Below are 24,620 nucleotides of genomic sequence, written 5' to 3'. Positions count from 1 at the left end.
TCGTAGGAAGATCGTCAAGCAAAATGTGACAACAGCCATTTTCTATTTATATGCGTATGCATATCTATGTTTTAAACCAGCTGGCTCATGGCGTTGTCAAACCTCCCACCGTTGTGTCGTTATTACTCCTTAACCTCAAATTTTCACCGGTGACAAGGCTTTCTCAAAACATTCTTGATATCTAAAAACTTTCTATTTTCTTATTCTCGTTTTTGGCTCTTCAAAGTTGGGAGGATCCTATTTCATTAAATCCAAATGGTCACGAGAGCCTGTGTACAACCCTTCAAAAATGTGATTTTCGTTGACTGTTTTCTCCACAACTAGAGGATAGATCCTATAATAATTCCGGAAACAGATGCGCGCTATATATTTCTAGAACATTTCCAAATTTTAACTCTTAAAGTTGGAATTATCGATTTACATTAAATTCGCGTGAACTTCCTTAACCCTCTCGGACCGTATGTTGCTTTTACGCAACACGCGCTTCCAGGCCCAATAAAACTGCATCGGTCAGTAAAGTCGGGGTTCTGACTGCCTATTTCCACCAAGCAAGGTTAGATTGCACCATAGTCACTCCTGAACCAAGAGATAAACTGCTTTAACCCATGGAAATATCAATATGAAGTCGGCGTTTCATGTTGAGTTGGCGTTGTGTGAAAAGGTGCTTTAGTTATCGCAAAGGAAAAGTTAGTACACATTTTTTTTCGAACTCCAAACGTTATTTTCTTTCAAAGGGAAGCTAATATGATGTAGTTAAGGTATTCGGTGCTAGATTCATTACTAAATTTTCCTGATTTTGCTCCTCAAGGACCTGGTTCTGCGCGCAGCGAACATTCAAAAATTCATATTTCCCAACAAAAAAACTGAAATGTCACAATGGATTCGGAAACTAGAAAGTATTTTGAGATAAAATTATGAAGGGAATCATTTTCCGTCAACGCGAAATAGGTCTCGGTCTGAGAGGGTTAAAGTGATAGGACAATTGCAACGAAGTGCATGACTCGAAGCAAAAATATGATGGCGCACTTCATAAAGCGTGGAGGCTCGATGACTTTATTATGAAACCCTGATTTTTTCAAACTTCATGACGTTTTAGATTTTCTCAAATCATTCGTCCAGGCCGTTGAACACCCCGAAAGCATAAATTTCTCTCCGTTCCTCGAAAAAGTTCGCAATCATTTCCACCGGTGATATTTTATGTAAAAGACGATCTTTATACATCAGATAACTGTGTACATTACACCAGGAGGGTTATTAAAGTCCGATCGTGTGGATAATCGTTTTTGCGCTTGCCGCGAGTCTCTCACACGCTGGAGTAACTTTGTCCGTAGCCTCGTTCGGTCGGCTCACCTTATGCATCCTCCCCTTCGGGCTTCCGTAATAACTCGGGGGTTGAACGGAAACCTTCGTGGTTCTCGTGGTCCCAGGAAAACCAACTTTCCTACCACATTTCCACATTCACCAATCTACGTATGTACGTACGTATGTATATGTGAGTGCATCACGATGTCGATAATTAAACCCACGGCGATGATTATCGAACGAGAAATTTAAACGATAACTCTCGCAACAGCAGTTCCCCGAATTATCGTACGATTACTTACCTTCAAATTATTCCACTCGAATGCCTTATGGAAGACCTAGAAAAAGTTGAGAAAGTCATTAACTTGCCTACCTTAATTCCCAAAGGTTCTACAGATAAACCGTTGCAATCCAAAAAGCCTTATTGCGTGTGTTTATCAATTCTTTAGTTTCTAAAAAACGCTTAAAAAATTGTCACACACTACAAAAGAATAAAAAAGATTTTGCTGTTTTGCGCAACGAATAAAAATCAAATTCTATAAAATATTTGATGCGATACAGAAGGCTGCATAAGTATCTCCGAAGGGACGAGAAACTTTTGTTGAAAGATATCCGATCTGATGACATTACAGAAAATACTAGCTGTGAAAATGCTTTATAGTAGTAGATATATCTGGAGTAGTCTCTCAACACGAGAATTTACACGAAGAAAACAAAAAGAGTGTAAGAAGAAAGTAAGAGAGGAAAGTCTGGATAAGAATCGCATGCTGGCTATCCGGAGAGCCGGGAGCATCATTGTCGTTGTTGTCACCATCGTCCTCTTTGCGAACAATCTTTGAAGAACTTCCCAATTGGTGAACGTGAGGAGACTGAAACGTTTCATGAAAGTTCTTTGAACGGAATAAAAAAAAAAAAAACACAAAAAAAAAAACGAAAAAAAAACAGAAAGGAAAACGAAAAGTTGTGCTATCGTCTTTTTGTATTTTTCTCTCTCCTCTATAACTGTTTTTTTTTCCTAGTGCGAGAACGTAGAGCGATAAAACCATCTGGGCCCGTTCATAGTGGCCAAAGTGGTTACATACTTTCTAGATCGGCCATTCCAGGCAGCTATTTTCAAGCTGTCGCTTTTCCTCCTTTCCTTACCTTTTCGCTCTCTCGAGCTTATCCTTTTATCCTGCACATCTCTTCGTCCCTTGGTAAATTTTGCTTCCTCCTCACGAGTTGCTTCGTTCCGTGAATATTATTTGCTCAATAATTACTCCTCTGAGGATAAATTGAAAAAAATGTAATATCAGTAGAAACATCCCAAATATCGATCCACAAATTAATGACCTCGGACCTCTGTGCATGGTCTCAAGACAACGAACAAATCCAAGCTCGCCTCAGTACGTTGTTACAAGCTTCAGGCATGTAGATGCTTACATCCGGTGGTGAAGGAAATTCGTTACGCTACGAAGATATTTTTTGAAAAACATAGCCTGTTAATCGTGGAGGGATTGTGGACACGAAACATAGGAAAGGATGATTTGAGAGAGCGACATTTTAACATCGTCTATTAACGAAAATGAGGATCTACGTGCATGTAACGTGAGAATGTTGGTGTTAGTGATGTACAACGTCTGAAGGACCGTGGATAACAGGAGAACAGAGGGGAAGAGCGAAGACCTCGTACGACTAGTCTCTAACAAGCGTAATTGGAGCAGGTGGTCGACGGGTTCTGCGGTTTCTCTGCATACGTAACTAACCCAAAGGTATTTCAGGCCTTCCCACTTGTTCGATACCGGCCAACCAAGCCTCCACAGCTGTTGTCGATCCTAGCCCTCTCTCGTTTTCCCAAACATACCCTTGCGTACAGGCCAAAATACACCCTTGCGAAACGGTACTCACACCCTCGAAGATTACGAGAGACCTTCTGCCACGGGTTTTCGACGTTTGACCGATTGACTTTTGTCGGGTATCGCTTCTTGAGCCTCTCTCAATAGCCTCGATCAAGCCCCCAGGCTGATCGGGGATCATGTTAAGGAATGGAGGCTGGCGAATGATTAATCCAGCGATAAAAACAGCCAAATTGTATACGTAAACCACACACGATGTCATCGATTACCAGCGTGGGAAACGTTGACATGGCTCGGACTCGTGCAACTGGCTTCAGTATCTCGACTAGCGAGTCCGCAAATTTATATCGTTTCCTAATTGTTCTGCGGCTGCAAAGGATAATTGGATTCCTATCCCAAGGAAAATGGCAGGGAGATGAGAACAAAAGGAAAACGGAAGTCGAGAGAGTGTTTCCTCTCGTTCGTCGCTTCCTCGACGACAACTTTTTTCTCCTCGGAACTAGAATACATTTTAAACGTTATAATATATACCCACTTTTCTCCGAGTTTTCCTTCTATATCCGAGAGATAATCCAGGCCTCCGCTGTTCTTCCAGCACGAGTTTACTGCCTCTTCCATGACGGAAGGTTCAACGCGGACTGCGCTTTTAAGTAGTTGACACAAAAACACCGGGTAATAAAGGCTTAAGAAGGAAAACTCGATGACAAGACGGTTGGGATTCAAAACCAATTATCCCGGCTGCACTTTCCTCTTGTTCGTGTCCCAGAGCGCCGGGGTGGAAAGGGACCTCGTGTTTTCTTACCTCCCCTAATCGCATCCTGTGCGAAACCTTTCATCATTAATATCCACAATATCCGTATTTATATCGCATCGGCAACAATGATTTCCGCTAAGTAAAACCTTGCTCTACGCGTCACTCGCGAACAATCGGGTCGAAAAACTTTCTCGATCTCTTCTCCCTACTCGCTAACAAAGTTGTTCTTAAATGCGCACTTATCGAGGCTCCAAATGGATTCAAGCTGGACAGTATTCAGACCACGGTTCTATCTACCATGTCACATCACATCGTGTTTGTTACCCGTATCGCAGAAATTATAAAATCAAGTAGTGTGGGCCGGAGGATTTGATGGAATTTCGCTCCGGGGAAGACTGCGATGACGAGAGAAAGAGAAGGGAATCGCAGCATGTAGCCGCGGTTCGATAATGTCCCGGAAAGTGAGTAGGTAATTTAATTGGAACTTAAGATATAGCGAAGGGGAGACATGACGAAGTTTCAGGGGGCTGCAGCTTGCCTCCCGCTGCTGCGCGGCTCGGCACATGTGAGAGTACAGGCTAAAGCATGTGTGAGTTTAGTTGTTCTCTAGGGACTTTCAGGAGCAATGTCTGTACGTAGCTTACATCAGAGATCGCTTCTCCATCGTCCCTCCGCCGGGAATCTGCCGTTCGCTGCCAATTTGTCAGGATTTTGGGCAAACTTTCGTGAAGACTTTAAACGTTGATTCGTTGATTCTTTCTGAATACGTTATTAAGGAGCTACGAATGTTGACGATAATTCCAACGCCGCATTTACACGCACGTGCACATAGGAAGGTGCACGCGGATGGAAATTCCTTTGAGAAAAATGAGTTACTTGTTAGCTCAGTTTGTTGCGTTGGGTGCTACGCGTCGAAGGGCAGTTGTCACGAACCTGGAGCAGGTGGGGATTCCCACGGAGCTGAAGTCAACTCTGGCAGCGGATTAACGGAGGCTCCCTATTATTGTTGCGAGTTATGAAAATACGTTGCCGTCGCGAGAGTTAATCATCGTGTATTGTCCTCCGCGAAAGAAGAATTTCCAACTTGCCAATCTGTCGAGTTTTGATGAATAATCGGTGAGCGCACTCTCCAAAATTCACGAAATCGACGAAGTTTTCTTCTCGCGTGATCGACGTGTTGGTCTTTTAGGAACGTCGAAGAGAAAAGACTCGGTAATTCTGAGGTCCGGTCGTTCGAGCTGCGCCGGAACCACCTTAAAAACGGGCTTTCATCGCGGGAGGTAGAAAGTCCATGAGACGAAGCTCTGGCGGCGGAACAAGAGAATCTCAAAAATCGCGCATCTTAATTAAATGCTTTAAGCGTCGTCAATGCGGAGGAGGAGTTTTCCAGAAAATACAGTGAGAAGAGGAGAAAAAAGGGAAAGAACAGCGACGCGGGTGCAGAAGGAGGAAAAACGGAAGATGTCGCGTTCGCTCGCAGCAGTAAAGAGGAACCAGAAAAGTCAGGCAAGGAAAAGTCATAGCAAGAACTATGCGCAGTTAGCGAAAGCAAAATGGGAGTTGGGACGCACGAGATAAAACGGAACGGGCCGCGAATTTCGCCCAGAGGATATGCGACCAGCGACAACGCTTCCCCGTACTCCCGGAATTTCCGACGCTCCTTTCCTCCGTATATACAGCGCAATCTCCAGAGCCACTGCTCGCACAGATAGCCCCTCATGTTTGTGTTGAATGTTAAACACGTTTTTGCATAGGGAGAAATTCAAAAGCGAAATGGGCAGAAGACAGGATGGTGTGTAACTAGTGGGCCTCCAGGAAGCCTTCTCGCGCAATCAGCTCCCTGGCAAATTAACTGCTCGACCAACTTGTAACGAGTTCGCCATTGCCCTGTGCGAGGGCAGCCCCCATTAGGGATTTCTGCTTCTTCCCCTCTTATCACCGCTGTTTTTCTGCCTTTGTACATAGCTCGCTGGCGGATCACTAAGACTGAGAAAGCAATCATTCGTTTTGACAAATAGTTTTGAAATGCATAGACGCAATGTGGCGAGATGGAGGTCTCGTCGAGTGCACGTGACACAGCGAAAGCCGTTTCCGCGACGCTTTTCATCATCAAGCTGCGAGCATCGCTGGCAAGTCTGATGTACGAAACGCATCTCTATGGGGAGATTATTTTATGGGAAATACTTTGAGTGGGGGAAAAGCCAAAGTAGGAACCTTCTGCAGCGATCAATTGAAACTCCAAATTTTGGTCCGATTGGCATCCTGCGTTAGAGTCGAACTCAGTTTCCGATTGAAAATTGATTTTTCAGATACTTTGGTCAGAAGCATATGTGGCTAGACCCTGCTGTGAGTGGAGAAAATAGATTTCTGTTCTTTGAATTAAATTTCTATTCGTGCTTTGTTTACGAAGCAATTGTTTTTTCCTCGTGGCTTTTTCGGAGCCTTTTTTACTCCCTGACTTCATTCCCTCCGACTTTCACACTTCGCTCTATTCATTTTCCAGTACTTGCCGCCCACCGGAGCTTTGGTAATTCGGTTCACGCCGTTTAAAAAGGTTTCAACAGTTTTCCCGTCCTTTGCTACTGCGCGCTGCCTCTTTCTGTATTTACTGGGTAAAATTCAAAGTCGGGAATCTCAGCAATTATACCCTTCAAATGTCTATAGTTATATGAGATTTTCTAAGCCCGAAAAACAGCGAACTTAACGTCCCGCCGCCAAAAATCCTTCTATCCCTTTTCAACGGCCGAAAATCTATTCAAGAGTAAGAGAGGCCCACCCTTGTCCTTCGGGCGTGAGTTCACTATTAAAACCCCCTCAGAGTGGTCTCAAGAACTCGACACACCGGAAAACAATTCAGCACTTATTTCTCTCCTTCTCTTTTTCATATAAAAGAGAATTTTCTTGCTCTTTACTACCTTTTCATAATAAAGCTTAAAACAGTAAATCTCATCGTAAAAAACTCGCGTCTCGAGCCTTTCAATTCCCGTGCTTTCATTTAATCTGCCCTGACGATAATGAGATTTTCATCACAGATTTCGAGGTAATGGGCTGCACGCATTTATTCGTTATAATTCGTTTAAGGATTTTCCCAACGGAGTTTTCAGACTTGCAGTTTCCAAAGCGTTTTTCATCCAAATTTTCTAGTGTTTCAGATTAATTTATTGACAACGTCACGACGTTACGGTCGCTCTCGTTCGTCCACAGCTTTCGACAATTTTTTCCAAACATTTTTCCAACAATTCCTGGTCAAGATCTAAAAAAATCGACCCTCCTTTCAGAGATTTCGTCTCGTTGCCTTGCTTTATTGTCTTTTGCCACCATTTTTATCTTCACCCGCGGACCACCTGGACGCTGGGCGCCGTCCCGAAATTCCCCGGAACGCAGAATCCCGGGCGTGTGAACCCAGAACTCTTATCGTCTCGACCCATCGCCTTCCCTTCTTCGTAAGCGATTGAAATAACATTAAAATAAAATTGTCCCCTGAAATTGTTTTTTTTTTTTGCAAAACCGGGAGTCCTCGTTGCTGTCACGGAAAAATCAGAAGGCGGTCTTGGATTCCATTAAAACTGAATAGACCTGCGGTCACAACTCTCTGTTTGAATTAAATGAATGCCCCTTCCGAGTGAGGTGAGAGTTTAAAAAAATAAAAATAATAATGGTACGAGCCAGAGAATGTACGGTATAGCGAGTCTCGAGAGACTTTTCGGATATGCTGCAACGAGACAATGAAGATGAAGATACGCGTTTTTTTCCACGACCATTTTCTCGTCCCTTTTGGTCCCCTCGTTTCGTGTTTTTTTCTTCGCTTCCATTTCCAGGCTTTTTTCTCAAACGGAGACAGGTTCGTATGAGACTGGACTGCCAGAGCTACACACTCTTTGAAGTGAAGTCCTTTGTTAATTACTCGGTTCACTGCTCCATTACAGTACTAAACTCGCACCCCGAAAAATTCCGTTCTCTCCAACTCTCCTGTCTCGTCCTTTCCCTCATCATTTCAAGGCTGCTTATGAGAGTTTGCGTTAATTTTCTATGCACTTATATGCACACAAGCGCATATCACACGAAGAGTAACACGAAGTTGCGGTGCTGGGCGCAGGGATGAAAGAACTGACACGCGAGAGAACTTGCAGAGAGTGAATCCTGCTAAATTTGCGATCCTCATTTTTTCTCTTTCGTAGGATAATCCCTGGGAAGAGTTTGTACTCGGGAAATCTCACGGGCTGTTAGTTCTGTACTCGGGGGACACATACGAGAGTGAAAACTTTAAGAGAATTTTTCCCCCTTTTTTTGTAACTGTTTTTTGTTCCTCGTATTATGACCACGTTCTCTTGGCAATGTTTGGGATATCGCTCGCCTGTGCGCTTTGACTTTGAAACGAGTCTCACACTCGGACTCGCTTTGCAAACGAGACGCGTGCACGACTTTGGCTGCAGTTCCATACCCTCCGTGTATACCCAAAGTTTCATAATGGATCAACGAAATTGTGTAAATTACTATGAAACGTCTCATTGGCACGCGAGTTGTGGATATAGACGGAGAGATAAATTGTTTCCCGTCGAATTCGAGTCAGCCAACGTTGTCAGTCACGTTTGACGATTCCACATGTGTGTTTAGATTAAATACTTCCGGAACTGAGGTCACCGCAATAATAGCAAATGAGAGAGGCAAAGATGGAAGGAAAACTGGGCTTACGGGCATGGGAAAGAAAAATTCGAGTCAATCGAACGCACGCAAATTTTTAATATGACGCGACAATGAAAGTCTAAACTACAAAATCATTTCGACGAGGTTTTAACAGGAGGAAACTACAAATATGACAGCTCGTGTCAAATTCAATACGAGTGAGAAGAATCACCAAATGTTCTTGCACAAAAGTTTATCAGGAAGTTTGATCGTTCGACTCGAAAAAGAGCCGCAGCGAACCTGACCTTATTCGATATTGATCTGGCCTGAAATGCCTCACGCACTTGTGCACGTATTTGGCTCCCGCAACTGTGAGAATTTACTTTGTACGAAGCGCGAGTGCACCTCCGAGAGCTCAAGCCTGCGCGGGTTGTACCTTTGATCTTTGTGGAAAACCACAAATGAAAAAAGGCCACGCAGCTGATGAAGTTGAAAACGTCATTGTCGAATAGTGTGTCAGAAAAGATTTTTCTTCACATGCTGACCAAAATGAGGGTGCTGAGGGACGAACTGTACGACAAAAACTCGATATTAAGGATATTTGGTGCAGGCTTACAATGTTGCCATGCTAAACCACGCTAAAAACATAAAAAATTTCAAAATGATCAGAATTTTATAAAATTCAGAAATCTGCAATGCGCAATTACTCGATAACTAAGCAGAAGAAAATTTTGAAAAAATGTGTTTTTTCGCACTTGATGTTGAAGAACATTATCACCAAATTTGATAAATTTCTAATTATTTAGACTTTTGTACCATACATCGTTAAGAGAAACAGCAAATATTTTTAATACGCACGGAGTTATACAGAGCTCCAATTAGTCAGAATGGAAAGAGCAAAAAATACGAGGATCTCCATCACCCGGATAAATCAATTGGATTTTTGAGAAGAGTCCTCCCGAAAAAATGACGCGAACGCGACTAGTTTCAGCTCGATACGTCGCTCCGTTATCGATATATTTATTAAAAACCAATTATTAAGTCGCACGTTCGTTGCGGCGTCGATTTTCGCTCAGCGCACAGGTGGCAGGAATCGATGCCGAACCTGACGTATTCACATATATCGTTCGATTAGAGGCGCGCTTGACGTTAATTTTTCGATACCGAAGCGAACGAAAGTCCTTGAAGCGCGTTAAAAAGGAACGTGGATTTTTTTTGGAATTGAAAAATATCGAAATTTCTGTGTTATAACGACTGGGTCGCCATAAACGTGCGAAAAATGGCGGCGAATTTCGAAGAGGCTAATTTTTCTTCCCTTCCCTCCCAACATTATAAGATTTAGCATCATTTTTGTTTTTCAACTGTCTGCAGCCACATTTCCGTTGTCTCGGGAATCAAGCCGAAAAAAGCCTTGCAAGCCTATGGAACCGGATAAAAAACTTGAAAATTTGATTACCATGTTTCTTCATTTATTATCTTTTTTCTACTGAATTCCTAAAAATAGTCGCTAACACTCAAGGAAAAAAATGTTTTTTACGAAACGATCTGGAATCTAGGAAACATTAATTTTCGCTTGGGTGGGATCTACGTTTTTTCACCGAACCGTCGCTTTCAAGTCACTGACGACCGAACACACGTGTTGAAGAAAAAATACGAAATTCGAACTCAGACTCGGACGAAGCCGGCGTAGATGCAAGATCTTGAGCTGCTGCTGCGAGTTAAAATTTAAAAAAAATTAGATACAGTGAAGAAAAATAAAGACAAACGTTGATTGGTGATGAAAAAAATACACATCTTCTTTGGGTCCTCTGACTGGTTTACTGGAGAACGCTCAATTCACATTTACGTACAGTACAGTGGGTGAACCTAATTCCTTATTAAACGTGCTTTCATATTTGAAAATAGACAAAAATTTTGATGCTTATACAAATGAAAGTAAAACGGAGTCGTGAATATCGTTCGCGATCTAGAGTTTGGACACCCCCGAATCCACTAATCATTTTTATCCATTACTCGAACCCGACAAGTGTGCTGGGAGTGATAAGACGTGGTTGGATAATAATTGAGAGTTAGCGTTTGTGGGAGAAGTTCCTAAGCGTCGTGCGCGCTTTGCCACATGTTAAAATTCATTCGGCGTAACAGGCAGTCGAGCATCTGTATACACACACGTTTTGACGGATATAAAAAGGTCAATAGACGTTTGTGCGTCATTGCTTGGAAAAATTCGTAAGACGAAACATCTTTGTACGATGGGTGAGTTGATAGAGTGGTTATAACGGTGTATCGGAGCTAATCTTAGCTAAAAGAGCAGTTAATTTTTAACTGTAAACCCAATTCACTAAGGCATTTTAAGGAGGGGTCCTGCTCTAGAAAGTCAAAAAAATCGATTGTTTTCGGGATGGCTTTTAGGATAGAAAATAACTCAGCATAGCGAACTTTTCGGTATAGTTTAAAGAATATTTCAAAAGTACACTAAAACATTTATTTCAATGTGAGAAGTACTAATTTGCACTGGTTTATGCACAAAGTCTGATTGTCGAAATTTCTCAGCTGTGTACAATGCGGAGATCCTAATTATTGTCTGAAACGAAAATTTCAAATTTTTTTCCATTTTCAAATATTTTCCTTCCATACGAACCCGTAAAAACCCAAAAAAATTGCGAAATTCTATATTTTTAACGAGTTCGAAAAAAAAACGCTTCCAAATAAGAATATCACTTCAACGTGCTGTACTCCTCCTTAAGAGAAAAAGCTGTTATTTCCAGTCAAATGGGTTTCGCTTAACTCGGGCCTCTGACTCGGCATTTTTCGAAAAATTTCGTTTTCCTTGGTCGAAACAGCTCCTTAATTTTTGCCAAAAAAATAATGTCGCTTCATCCATTCCTTGGTGACATTCAGAATGTTAAAATTGAGAATAACGAAATGCAAAAGAGCATTAAAGCTCATTAAAGTTCGTAATGAATTTTGAAACATTCCAATCTTCTCAGTGACTTCAAAGTGCCTGCTCATCGTTTCAATCCTCCTACTTGTCGTCGCCGTACATTCTTTCGATCACAAACGAGCGGTGAGTCTGAAGAAACATTTCATAAAATTCGCAGTTCTCCGAAGCTTTGCGACGCGAAACGATCCTATTGGAATTCGCGAATAACTCTCGAGCTTAAAATCTGCGAGTGGAAAATTTATAAAAAATAAATATCAGAATGAAAAGAAACAAGTGAGATATTATTTAGCGTTATATTGAAAAAATTTAGGAGGACTTTCAGCGTAAATGCACCAACGATCCTTTAGATTACTGCGTGGATAAGGAAACTGCAGCATTTTGTCACGTGAGTTTACCCAGCTACTTCTTTTGCCCATGTTTCCCCAGATCCGCGATCTACTTAACGAATACGCTTGTCTTTTTTGTTGATCAGAAACTCTCCGTGTGTGGTGGAGAGTTTGGAAATATGCGCAAATCTCCGAACCCAAACTCAAATAATCGTGGAGCCGGCTCTATTTCACGCTAAGCCAAAGCTCCATTCATGAGCGGCGAGTTGCAAATGAAAAACTGGATTGTCAAATGAGTAATTTCAAATTTCAACAGTGAAAATAGATCTGCACACCCGAAATATGCAATTTGTTTTTTTTAATCATCATTCGTCGTAATCACGCGGAGGGGGCGCAATTAAAAACCCTTAAAGGTGAGAAAAGTTGATAAAAAATTTTAACTGTCACTTCATTCGGTGTTCCGTGCATCAGCGAATCTCTGCGAGAACACGGAAAGCTTATGCGAACGAGAAAAAATGATTTGTGGCGAGCTTTTGCGTCGCAACTAATCTCAATGCAACAATCACGACCGTTGTTTAACTGGAGCAATATTGCTGATTCGAGATCGATTGTAATTGAACACCGAATTGTATAACGGACCGGGACACCAGCAGAGGGGCCTCGAAGACCGAAAACAACGCTGCCGCTCTTCAGTGTTTGCTCTTCAGTGCTACACAAATTAACGAGTACATCGATGAACTTTAATATTCTAAAAAATAAAATTTTGCAATATTCTGATTCCTGGATTTCGTACACTTACAAACCCCATTTTAACGTTTAGAGGACGAGATATGAGGCTTGAAAAATTCGTCGATATTATGCGCAAATTTCGTGTAAATAAAAAGTCGATTTCAACGTAAAAATCCCCGTCCTTAAAAGGTTAATATCCTTCGATTATTTCCGTGAAGAAATAGTGAAATTTTTGGAGGTGATAAGAGCACTTGAGATTGCAGAAAAATTGTAGATTTAATGAACGCGTCGAATGGATCGGAAGTTAAATTTATTTAAAGAATTATTAGTACCGATAAATTCACAAAAGTATCAACTAATTGTTGAAAAATTCTACGAAATCATATTTCACGATATATTTATCAAAGAATTACACATAGAATCGAATACGACTCGACAGCAGAATAGATTGTGACGAAAGAAAATAAATATATAGAATAAAAAATAATATTCCCTTTCGGTAGGCTCAAAACATCGAAAAAAACATTTTTGACACTTGTGGCACGAAAAATTCGGAGAAACGGTGACTCTGACGAGTCAGGACCGCCGTGCGAGTTCTCAGCATAGTTGAGCAACTCATTCACCGGCTCATAAAAATGTACTTAGCCCAGTGGAATGTTCTAATAAAAACCTTCGTGAACTGTAACCCGCAGTTACGTCTACGCTCAGCATCTCTGGGCTCAATTCTATTTCTGTGACGTGACCTTTTATAATATCGCGTATAGTATAACCGACCTTTCCGACAAAACGACGCTTTTGTGCAATCGAACAATTAATAAAACTCGACGCTTTAAGGTGCTGTCTGAAAAAGCTCGTATTTATTTACGTCAAAACTCCGTACGTCCGAGTCAAATAATAAATTCTTTAATAATAATTCACTGTTTCATTATTTTCTCAAATAAAATGGAGCTCGAAATAAATATTGAGTTGAATGCTCAAGCCCAAAACCGCGATAATTATGATTACGTTGCCCTCGGAGTATGTTACGGTGCATTCGTTTTAAGCATACCTAAAAGTACACCGCAAATAGGCAAAAATGATAACAGCAACGGGGAAGGGCTAGAGCGCAAGCGAGAGGCGCAGCCAGATGAAAAAAAAGGCAAAAAACCTGCGAAATTCGTAATTACAAACCTACGCGAGAACTCCACGATGTACCGCGTTGTACTATTTCTACCGCAACGAATGATATTTATATACGTGTATACAAGTGCGTTTATATATATAAGATACGAAATCGCGTAAACTTTCTGTTGCACTAGTCGAAAGAACATCCAACTTCACGGTTCGCTGATACAAACTACCCTGGCGCTTCAAGTGGCGCAACCCCGGCAGATAAATGACATCTGCAAACCTCTTCTCGGTACACCCACTTTGCCTCGTATATTCCTACTGTCTCGTGAAAAACTTTCAATTCGAACACACACACACACACACACACATACAAACGGATACGCGGGTCTACACGTATAAAAGAGAGAAAGAAGCATTGCCGAAACTTTTGTAGCTCCACAGATATGTTTTATTTCGTATATGCAAACTCTTCTCAACGGAAATCGTACACGATTCGTTCTCAGGATTTTCTCCTGGAACGTCAAAAATCTTTAGAATTTTTACATGTTCTTGAGACGCACCCACCTGTTACAGAGCAACTTTGCTATGGTTTTCAATACAACGAAGATTGAGAAGTGCAAAGAACACTAGGAGCAAAGAAAAAGATTTGCAAGAATTATATTCTACTTTTGTTTATTTTTATAAGGTTTGTCCGGAAGTTCGAACAATAATTAGACTGAGTTTGTCTCCCGAAAATGTCGAGCCAAAAAAATAATACTTTGATATCTTCCCGTGCTCGACAGTGCACGGAAACGTTCGACAGAATAATTGACACGAGATGGCCGTGGCGGTGCTAATGACCTGATACACGATACACGATGGACTTCAGTGCGTTGAAATTCGGCAGCAAAATTCGGCAGTTAAGCCTAGAGCAGCAGTACTTGACACGAAAGTAAAAAATTTGAGTAAACATACGTTCACGATTATCGCGTAATTTTTTACAAACTTCTCTAATTTTTACATGCAAACCGTGTACAATAAAGTTCGTGATATATATTTGGATGGAAAAATCTTATTTTCGTTTTTCCCTCAAGAAAAACAGAAATTTTCAATATTCGTGATCGACCAGTGACATTTACTATTTTTGTGACAATCCCACACCGTGTTTTTTTTTTTTAAGGTGCACAGGATTTCAATTTGATTCAAACAATTCGTATAAGCGGATATCGCTAGTACGCCCGGGCTCGGTTGCAAAGTTTGTAAACGAATTCTTTTCACATTATTCGATCGATTGGTTGTAAAGTGCTTAACGTGTGTAGAAAATTTGCAAACATATATGAAATATTCTTTATTTCAATTTTTCAAATGGTGCAAAGAGGTTTAGTTTAGACTCACTTTTGTCACGATCATGGCGGTTCGATCTGTATCGTTTGTATGGCATAATCCAACAATACGAATTTAGAGGTTAGGAGAACCGAGAATCGTGAACGCGATGAACAAAACCAGCGAGTACTTATATATGGCTGTTGATGTCGATGTTGAAACTGATCGTTCATAAAACATAGGCATTCCTGCATTTTTTCCTCGTTCATAATCACTTGAAGAGTTTTTCCAATTTTCTTTGTACAGCTCACTGAAATACTAATGTTATTCATTTTGAGCGAAAAACCTAACCTCAAAAAACACGTTCAAATCTTTTAAAAGACCTTATCATACGCGAGATATCCGCAGGTAAGACGAAACACTTAATAAACACATACTGCAATTATTTACAAAAACACTAAAACAGTCAATGATTTTCAGGGCAATTTGGAGTTGGATTATTTTTTGACAGCACGTTAGATACGTTTTGACTAATAGTTTCGTTCCTGGTATTTAACGTTTCGCAACAAAATTGAACTATGGAATTTCAAGTTATGGAAGAAACATACAGAATTCTTAAATATTGTATCTCATCTCGTCCGGGTGGTATACCGCAGAACGAACTAGACGGTAAAAAAAAACATGAAATCTCATTTGAAACAAATCCAACTTTCAGAAAACATAATTTATTGCAGACGAATTCTTCAAATTGACTGGAAATTACATACCGTATCTCAGTCTTGGGTTCAACAGTCTGTACGAGTACATGGGATCGATAAAAGAAATTGTTAAGAAGCGCAATCGAGAAAACCAGTTGATTTACGTTGTTGATGATCCAAACGATGATCCGTTGAGTAGTTTGAACACAAAACTATCAGGACTGAATGTTCAATCGCTCTAGAAATGTTGATTTCACACTGGTAACTTTAGTTTTTCAAGTCCCATTACAAAGATGGGAAATATCTGGTAACATAATTCAAATTTTGGAGAGACACTTCTGACTAAAATTCATTTCTCCATGATTTTATTCCGATTTCCTATGACGTATATGGAACAATTCACGACCCTGATTACTTTATTTGATTAATGTTCTGAGACATCTAATGACAACTGTTTAGTTGCAAATCGACCTCAATAATGTGTTCTTGCAAGAATTTGAAAATCTTTACCGTTCTCATAGTATTGATCATTGAGGAAGAGTCTCAATGGCTTAGAATTTCTGAAACAACACGATTATCATTGAAGTTCTAAAACAATGTATATTAAAATTTGTTATAAGCTAATTCACAAAAATATTCGTCCAAATTTTTTGTGATAAAGCCAACGCTACAAGCTCACAATTTTGTAAGTAACAATAGTAACATAAGACCTATGAGCTTTCATGACGGATAGCACAAAGTTTTGTAATCTTAGAATCGTGTGAAATGAAAAGTTAAAAGTGGTACATTGCAATAAAATGAATCAGCTGTGAAACCTCCAGAAGGGATTATTTGATAGCAGAGTACTTAAAAAAATCGTTTGTCAGTGGAAAGCTGTAGCACAACGCAACGAAAATTGTTACCATCGACAGTTTTGACAGATTTGGATCTCGAGTTCTAAATACAAAAGGTTGAAATATTATAGCACTGGATCTCTCCCGAAATTCTGATCGGTCGTAGTGTTTCTGAGCTTCTCTATAGAAAAATTTAATTTTCATTCTTTGTTATCGAATTTTTTTGTCTTGTCACTGCATTTCTCCACTGATCCAATGATCATGTGGCCATGCAAAAAATTTGAACTTCGTTGACAAATATGCCAAGAATGGGGAGTACATCTGGAAATTTGCTAAACAGTCGAGTGCTGATCCAAGAGTTCTTAGTTATTATCGGCGGTTTGCTGAACAAAAATCCGTACAAATCCGTACAATTGTAGAAAATGTAAAAATTTCGGATGTTTAATTTTCTGTACAACAGCAATTAAAATTAAACCGCTTCAGTGGTAATCTCTCGAGTTGAGCGCTTATTTGAAGAGAAATTTTTCACGCCAAGTGCCCAATAAAACGTCAAAAAAAAAGCTTTCGAATTTTCCCGAAAACTAGCTTTTCGAGGTTGCTCATTTCGAATCTGCACTCAAAATGCAATAATTAAAAATGACAAATCCGAAATAGCGAACCGAAACGCGTAACAAAACCTGACACCGACGAAAGGGTTAAGCACTGACTCGCGTATCAATGCCTGAAAAGCATTTTGGGTTTCTGACAAAAAATACAACCGTCCGTATCGGCCTGGTTTTCCACAGTTTCCTTCGTTCCTCTACAAATACTTTAGTAATGCTTTAGGAACAATTGGCTGTGGGCAGTACTCCGAAGGATCTTGCAGTAAAGTGAGGCCAATGTGATAAAAACCCGAAAAAATTTACCCAAGAATCATAAAAAATTGGAGCTCATTATCAGTCGCCCGAGTTAACATAATTCGCAGAATATAAATTCGAACGATTAAAAAATACGAAAAAAAATACAATCAATATTGGTGCAAACGAAAAAAATTGCTCAACGAAAATAAGTCAACAAATTTACCACGAAATTTAGTTTCACCCCGAATAAACTCGACGTCATAAGTCAACAATTGTAAATATTTTGCAGCACGTCGGAAAGCCCCAAAAAAATTCAGAAGCATATTTCACTCCCCTTAAATCTGTCGCAGCAGTATTCTCAATCAGCAAATACCCGACCTGATAAGTGTTGATAAAAAAAGGTAGCGAAATTTCATACGTGCTTAATCGCCATGTTTCGTACTCGAGGGAATCTTTTCTTTGGCGTTGCGGCGGGGCACACAAAGTTAAATTAAATCGGCCTGTAGCGCGAGGAAATCACGCTCGAAAAACACCGCTGTTTTTTATATTTTTTCCTGACGATGACAGTGCACTGAAAAAGACGGATGGACGTAAAACTTTGCGGGAGTTTACTCGCGACAGAGAGAAACCAGGCAAAGGACAGAGTGCCCCGCTCTGTCCCCACCCCAGCCCCGTTCAGGACGTGCGACGAGGGGCGAATGGGGGAGCGTGCGCAGGAGAAGGGTGGGGGGAGTATCGTACGACCCACCCTAATTTCGCGACGCGCAAGCGCCCCTTCGCTCTCTCACGAGCAAACGTACCAAACGTATATCTGTTTACATACACCGCGCGCAACGCACGTATATTTGTAGGTGAAAAACAAAAGAACGTAACTCGCCGAGGAGGCACGCCTCCGATTCAATATTTTACGCCCTTTCGTCTATCATCCTTCGGCTCACGTACAGTCGCTCACCGATTGTATACAGACGTTGAGAATTCGTAAGGAAAATATATAGACGTAGCGTGGATAGTAAGTAGTATCGGTAGTGGCGAGTGTACGTACGAGTTGGATCGAAGGGACACGGGGAAATACGAGTGCTCAGTCGCGCGCCGGGCGCTGCACCGTGTGGACACAGTTATCGCCAATTTCCCATTTCTCACACCGCCTCCTCATGTCCCTTTTCTCGCCTCGTGGCACTTTTATACTTTTCATTATTCCCCAGTGTCACTGATCGTCGAACGAACCAGGAGAAATATCGCTTTTAAATAATTGCGAAAATGTTCAACACCGCTGCGAGCTTAACAGTGAATATGACTTTGAGTGTCGTGTCTCGTCCTTTTTGCATACCGTGTCGATGAAAACGTATCAATAAATATGTGGTGGTGCTCGGAGGGTCCTCCGGTCTTACGCTGGACCCTCCTTTTCGCTATCGCCGGATGGACTATCACTGCCACGGCCGAGGGAAAAAATGAAAATTGTGAGTTACTTTTATCAGGGTAATTGCACATTTTTTGGCTATTCGTCTTCGCTGAGATCCGCCTCGCACTTTGCGCGGTTCGAGTGTCCGGGGTGACGGTTTCCGTGATTTTTAGCAAGCGTAAGAAAAGTGTGTGTCTTTTACCTCGAGTTCTGGATCGTTGGATCAAAACGAAAATAATTCGTCTTCCTTTCCAACGAGTTTTTTAGTGGGTTGTTCATTTTTGAGCAAAGCCTCGACAACATTCCGCTCGATGCATCTTTTTCTACGGACTGAAAATCCAATCTCCTGATTACGAAAATTCGACAACTCGAAATACACGATACCGAAGATGATCACACGAGATCAGTGATACTTTCGCACTGCTTTTGTCCGGTGGATCTTAAAAAACAGTTGACAACTATTTACGCGTGTATTTAAGCTCGCGGCTCGGAATTATCGAGTATTCGGTCGTATACGTCATCGCGGCTGCGGTGCTGAGGAAATCTCGGATCATTCGAACCGGTTAAATTAAATTCACTGGCCCGTCGATAATTTCGTTTCGTTTTTTTTGAAAATTATTTAAAAAACCTTTCCATTTGGATGTTTATTCGGGAGGTTTAGCTGGAAAAACTGAAACAGGCCTCCTCTGTCCTGATAATGGGAATAAAAACACGTCGACAACGCTCCAAGGATTCTCTCGTTCTTTTCGGTCTTTCAATTTCTTTTTAATTCCCGTTTTTACACTTTTCTCTCGGTTTCTCGTTAGTGTTCTGCTTTTCACGAAGGCAGTGTACACGTTCGAAGAGAGTAATATTGATCGCCGTGGGCTTACATCGGCGAGTGAGCGAGTGAGCGAGACGAGCGAGGGTGGCTCGTGGGCTCTAGAGTAAAGGGAGCGTAGGGTGGGTTCGTGTGTTAGAGGGTGCACAGCCCTCGACGTACATACGATCCCGTAGGCCAAAACCGAGAGGGAGAAAGACGGAGAGAGAGAGAGAGAGAGAGAGATTCTCCCTTCGATCCTTTATCTCCCTCTTTCTCTGTCTCTCTTCCTCTCTGTCGTTTCCCTTGTCACTCTACCGTCTCGTTTTATACGCCGACATTGTGGCCGCGCTCGCCGCTCGCTTGCTTACTTGCTCATCTTTCCACGAGCGTATAAGATGTTCCAGTCGAAATTGTCAGTTTCCACAGCCCTCAAAATTTCGAGTATACAACTGACTGATTTTGTACAATCATTTTGCAGCGATGCTCGAGCGAATATTTCAAATGCAATTAATCGGGTGTTGATTTTTTTTTGCAATTCCTACTGAAAATGAGAAAGTGTTGGACCGATTTTAACACTCACGCGAAATGTAGCGAGTTCTCAAACGTCATTAAACCCTTCGCGCGATCTTCTGGCCAATTCTGCTACAACGTTGAGCAAAAAGCTCCCCGATTTTTCGAAAAAAGTGAGAAACGTCTTTCAGATGTAACGGCCTTGTGGTTTGTTCGTTCGTACACGTTCTCATTAAATTGTTCGGACTTGTAAACCGTTTCATCTTTCAAACATGCAATTTCTTCCAAGTTCTGTTCAAAGTTTCCAAGTGTGAGTCTGCAGAAAATGATTTCGCGCTGTCATTTTTGAATCGTTTTAAAAGCCTTTTCTTCACGTGGCGAAGTTCGATGATTTATAAAACCGGAAGTAACGCAGGCTAAGCTACGGCTATTGTGGTACGAAAGACTCGTGTAGTTTTCATTAAAATTTTTAAATTAATATTAAAATTTTCAAAGGTCAAATACTTGACTTTTCATGACGCTGAAGTTTCCAACGTTGGAGTCCAATGAAATGATCGAAAAAAACTCTCCAATAATTGCAGTAATTCTCCTATTTTGTTCCCTGCCAAATTTGCGATTCGTTGTTTTTCAAGCTGCACCCAACGATTCGTGAAATAAAAAATTGGTGAATTTCAAACGTTTTTTTCGTTCATTTCGTTGGACTCCAACGTTGGAAACTTCAGCTTCGTGACTTTTCGGGTGCTGATATTTGCTCTAAAAGTTTTTCATTCATTTGAATTTCGCCTGAAACACAATACCAGATTCGTTCTTGAACGATGAACAACGGTTTGGGCACGTTTTGAGGTTCACGAATTATCCGTGACGAATTAGGATCGTACGATTGAAGGCAGAGAAATTTGCGCTCGGAAATAAGCAGTGGAAATAGATGTGCAGCCGGAGATTTAACGTACACGGAGAAGCTAGTACCATTTCATTTTACGTTCTATTCGCATGTTTTGACAGAATGAACGCGCGTTTAATGCACAGGGCCCGAAATTTGACCCACAAGGATCGTTAACGTCAGTAGCTTCGAGGCCCGTATGACACGACGTTGAAGTTTGCACAGTCCAACGAAATGAACGAAAAAAATATTTGTAATTCACCAATTATTTATTTTACGAATCATTGGTGTAGGTTGAAAAACTGCGAATGGAAAATTCGGCAGGGAAAAAAATTAGAAATTAACTGGAATTATTTGAGAGTTTTATTAAATTATTTCGTTGGACTCCAACGTTGCAAACTTCAGCGTCATCGTATGACAGTTGAAAAAAAAAAAACAAAAAATCGTTTTATTCCAACAACGCAAGTTTCAACGTTGTTTTCTTCGATTTTTCGAGTATATTGAAGTTTAAGGGGAGACGTAAGTTTGTTAACTTGCGCGGTAATTTCATACACGTTTGTACCCAAGAACATACTCGATCGTTAATACGTTCTTTCAAAAATTTATTTCTGAGACAACGCGAATAATACTTTTTGCTTACAAGTTCTGATTTGTTCAATAAGTTGAATGTAACTCTGTATTAAAGTCGAAGTAGTTGCACGAGCGATGCGGACGTGATCTTGGCAACAGAATCTATGAAATATTGCAAGATTCGATACTCACTATTCTCCATCATCCATATAAAACAATCCAAGATTTCATATTTCATTTTCTTCATTTAATTTTCGTGTTTTCCATACTTGAACGCGTTTATCTCAATAACCAATGAGACGAACCTTTAAAATGTGAGTCAGTCGAGTAGTCCATTTAAACTGTGAGTAAACTCCAACACTTTCAGAAAATCCTTGCGTGCATAAGCTACCTTAACGTTTCAAGAAACACACTTTATCTGACAAGCGTTTCTAAGGGAATGAATGACGGAACATTCGACCAAGTATCCCACCAGGCCACTGTCAATATAACACGACGCTGAAGTTTGCAACGTTGGAGTCCAACGAAATGAACGAAAAAAAGATTCACAATTGATCATTTTTTTATTTGACGAATCATTGTTGTGGGTTGAAAAATAACGAATTGGAAATTCAGCAGAAAACAAAGTTGGAGATTAACTGCGAATTACTCGAGAGTTTTTTTTAGATCATTTCGGGCACGCAATCATTTTAAGAGGGCACTTCCAATAAAAAGAACGATCACTAATTTAAATGAAACTGAAGTTTGCAACGTTGGAGTCCAACGAAATGACTTTAAAAAACCCTCCAATAATTCCAGTTATTCTCCAATTTCGTTCCCTCTCGAATTGGCAATTCGTAGTTTTTCAACTAGCATCGATACTTTGTGAAATTAAAAAATCGGTCAATGTCGAATGTTTTTTTCCTTCATTTCGTTGAACTCCAACGTTGTAAACTTCAGCCTCGTTAATTTAACGATGCCTCATTCTACTATATTACGGAAAGGAAAATAATGTGTCCGCGGCTGTGACTAGGATACAAAATATTGCGATCGAAATCCCAAAGGGCAAGGGTCAGCGACCCGTCGATGTTGTCTGGCGGTCAATGGACATTCAGCAAAGAGTGTAAGAGACGTAGGATGCTACTCTCCGCTCGAGTGACCTGCAGATGAGGGGAAGTTCCGATTTCCTGGAACGAAAATACTCTGAATTCTACGGCTCTCTCTACATCTCGTGAGCACCCTTTGACCACATTGCTTTTACGAATTCATAGAAATTTTCAATGGGAACCATCATTAAGGGAGTGTACTTATGGTATTTGTGTACATACATTTTTGTATAACGTGCTTGCTCACTGTATCTGTACTAGACTATTACAAAGAGGGGATTTATTCACTTGGGAAAATTCACTTGAAGTTCCAAGAATTTCCAACGTTCCTTAGCGAATATCTCATCATTATTCTCTCGTATGAAATTTTTCCTTTTCACTGGAAATTTTGTTCACTCGTGGTATTCAACTGATAGTCCCGGATGATTACAGTAAAATATATGACGCTGAAGTTGCCAACGTTGGAGTCCAACGAAATGATCGAAAAAAACCCTCCAATAATTGCAGTAATTCTCCTATTTTGTTTTTGCCAAATTTGCGATTCGTAGTTTTTCAAGCTGCACCGACGATTCGTGAAATAAAAAATTAGTGAATTACGAACTTTTTTTCGTTCATTTCGTTGGACTCCAACGTTGGAAACTTCAACGTCGTTAAAATATTCATCTCCGCGTCAAGATGACGCTGAAGTTTGCAACGTTGGAGTCCAACGAAATGATGTAAAAAAGCTCTCCAATAATTCCAGTAATTCTCCAATTTTGTTTCATACCGAATTTGGAATTCATGGTTTTTCAGCTTACACCAAGGATTTCGTGAAATAAAAAATTGGTGAATTCCGAATGTCTTTATCGTTAATTCCGTTGAACTCCAACGTTGCAAACTTCAAAGTTGTCGCGTCAAGCCCAATCCGTTGATATCGTAAAGTGAGTTATTTACTGACGAAGATCAAATATCCAGCACCCTTTCTCCCTACAAAAGAGGTTAGGTTCTCAAAATACAAGAAATCGGGCACAAGATTTGATCTCTCGAGACACAGATTCGAAAAAAGTCGTTATAATTTTTGAGAATTCGTGAAATCCTTGGATCCCTCCAGGTCTGACTAAATCCTGACTTTATCCCCTTAGAGCAGAGTTTATATCGGGCTCTCCCTCTTCCGTTCTAGTTATATGCTTAACCGTATGAACATGTACATCTGGATATATGATACGGAATAGCGAACACCCGAGGGAGAGAGTCCACGACCTCGGCAAAACGTTCGACCTACATAGGATGGTATACGTCCGACGAGGTTTCCACAGTCGACGAAAGCATCCGGAAAACTATCGTTCTCTCGGAGACCCTTGACACGATTCTGTGCTATGCCGCTTTTCTCTTCTCTCCTTCCTTCTCTTGCTTACTCGCATTTTTCTCTCCCCGCCCTTGTATATTTCTATTGTCATGGAATCCTACACACACTACAGACTTTCTGGAGCACCCTCAGAGTCGCTTTTCATGCCACACATTCGTCATGAAATTGTCGTCGTGTATCACCAATGAAAGAAACAATTATGAAAGAACTGAATAGAAAAAAACACACATACACACACATAGAGACACACCGAACGAGAGTGCTTCAAGCTCCACTGCGAGCTAGTGCATTTGGACTGTGTGACGAAAACGGAAGATCATCAGATTCGAGCAAAAAGTTTTTTTTAGTTATATATTCGAACAAAGGATCGTCGCCCTCGGGAGGAGAAAATATTCCACTTTTTCAGCAAACTTTGATATTCGCGATTAACGGTAGAACGAGATGAATTACACTCGATTTTAGCTTCATTCAAATTTTCTTCCTACATTCTTGGCATTTTTACAGCACAATATTTAGACTCCCATTTTCAAGCCCACATGAGGAGAAATCTAACGAAAAAAATAAAATAACAAAAAACATGCACGCACGCAGGAGAGAAAAGATTTTTCATGAAAGCCTCGAATGCACGCGATGCAAACTCCAATAGCACCCGCACGAGAGAAGACTCAATTATGAAGCTGGCGTTAGGAAATAAACATTTTTATTTTAACTCTCAAATTAATCCCCGCTGATGCGTA

At 40.7% G+C, this 24,620-nt stretch overlaps 1 protein-coding gene and 1 long non-coding RNA gene across 3 annotated transcripts in view; both read left to right on the top strand.

The window, feature by feature from the left end:
- LOC122407587 (uncharacterized) overlaps positions 1–24,620 on the top strand; it is a 152,193-nt gene that overhangs the window by 78,015 nt on the left and 49,558 nt on the right. The window contains exon 1 of one of the 2 annotated variants that reach the window (XM_043413908.1): positions 18,387–18,749. The exons of the other annotated variant lie outside the window; for it this stretch is intronic. Coding sequence (XP_043269843.1) covers positions 18,647–18,749 — 103 coding nt within the window. The 5' untranslated portion in view covers positions 18,387–18,646. Of the gene's footprint in view, positions 1–18,386; positions 18,750–24,620 lie in introns of those variants that run through there. 2 annotated transcript variants of the gene reach the window in all.
- LOC122407588 (uncharacterized) lies at positions 15,079–16,942 on the top strand. Its single transcript, XR_006260226.1, has 3 exons — positions 15,079–15,330; positions 15,403–15,591; positions 15,657–16,942. It is a non-coding gene; the product is annotated as an uncharacterized lncRNA (long non-coding RNA).

The sequence above is a fragment of the Venturia canescens genome, chromosome 3, assembly GCF_019457755.1.
Source record: "Venturia canescens isolate UGA chromosome 3, ASM1945775v1, whole genome shotgun sequence".
Classification (NCBI taxonomy): Eukaryota; Metazoa; Arthropoda; class Insecta; order Hymenoptera; family Ichneumonidae; genus Venturia; species Venturia canescens.
This window is presented reverse-complemented; position numbering and strand designations above follow the sequence as displayed.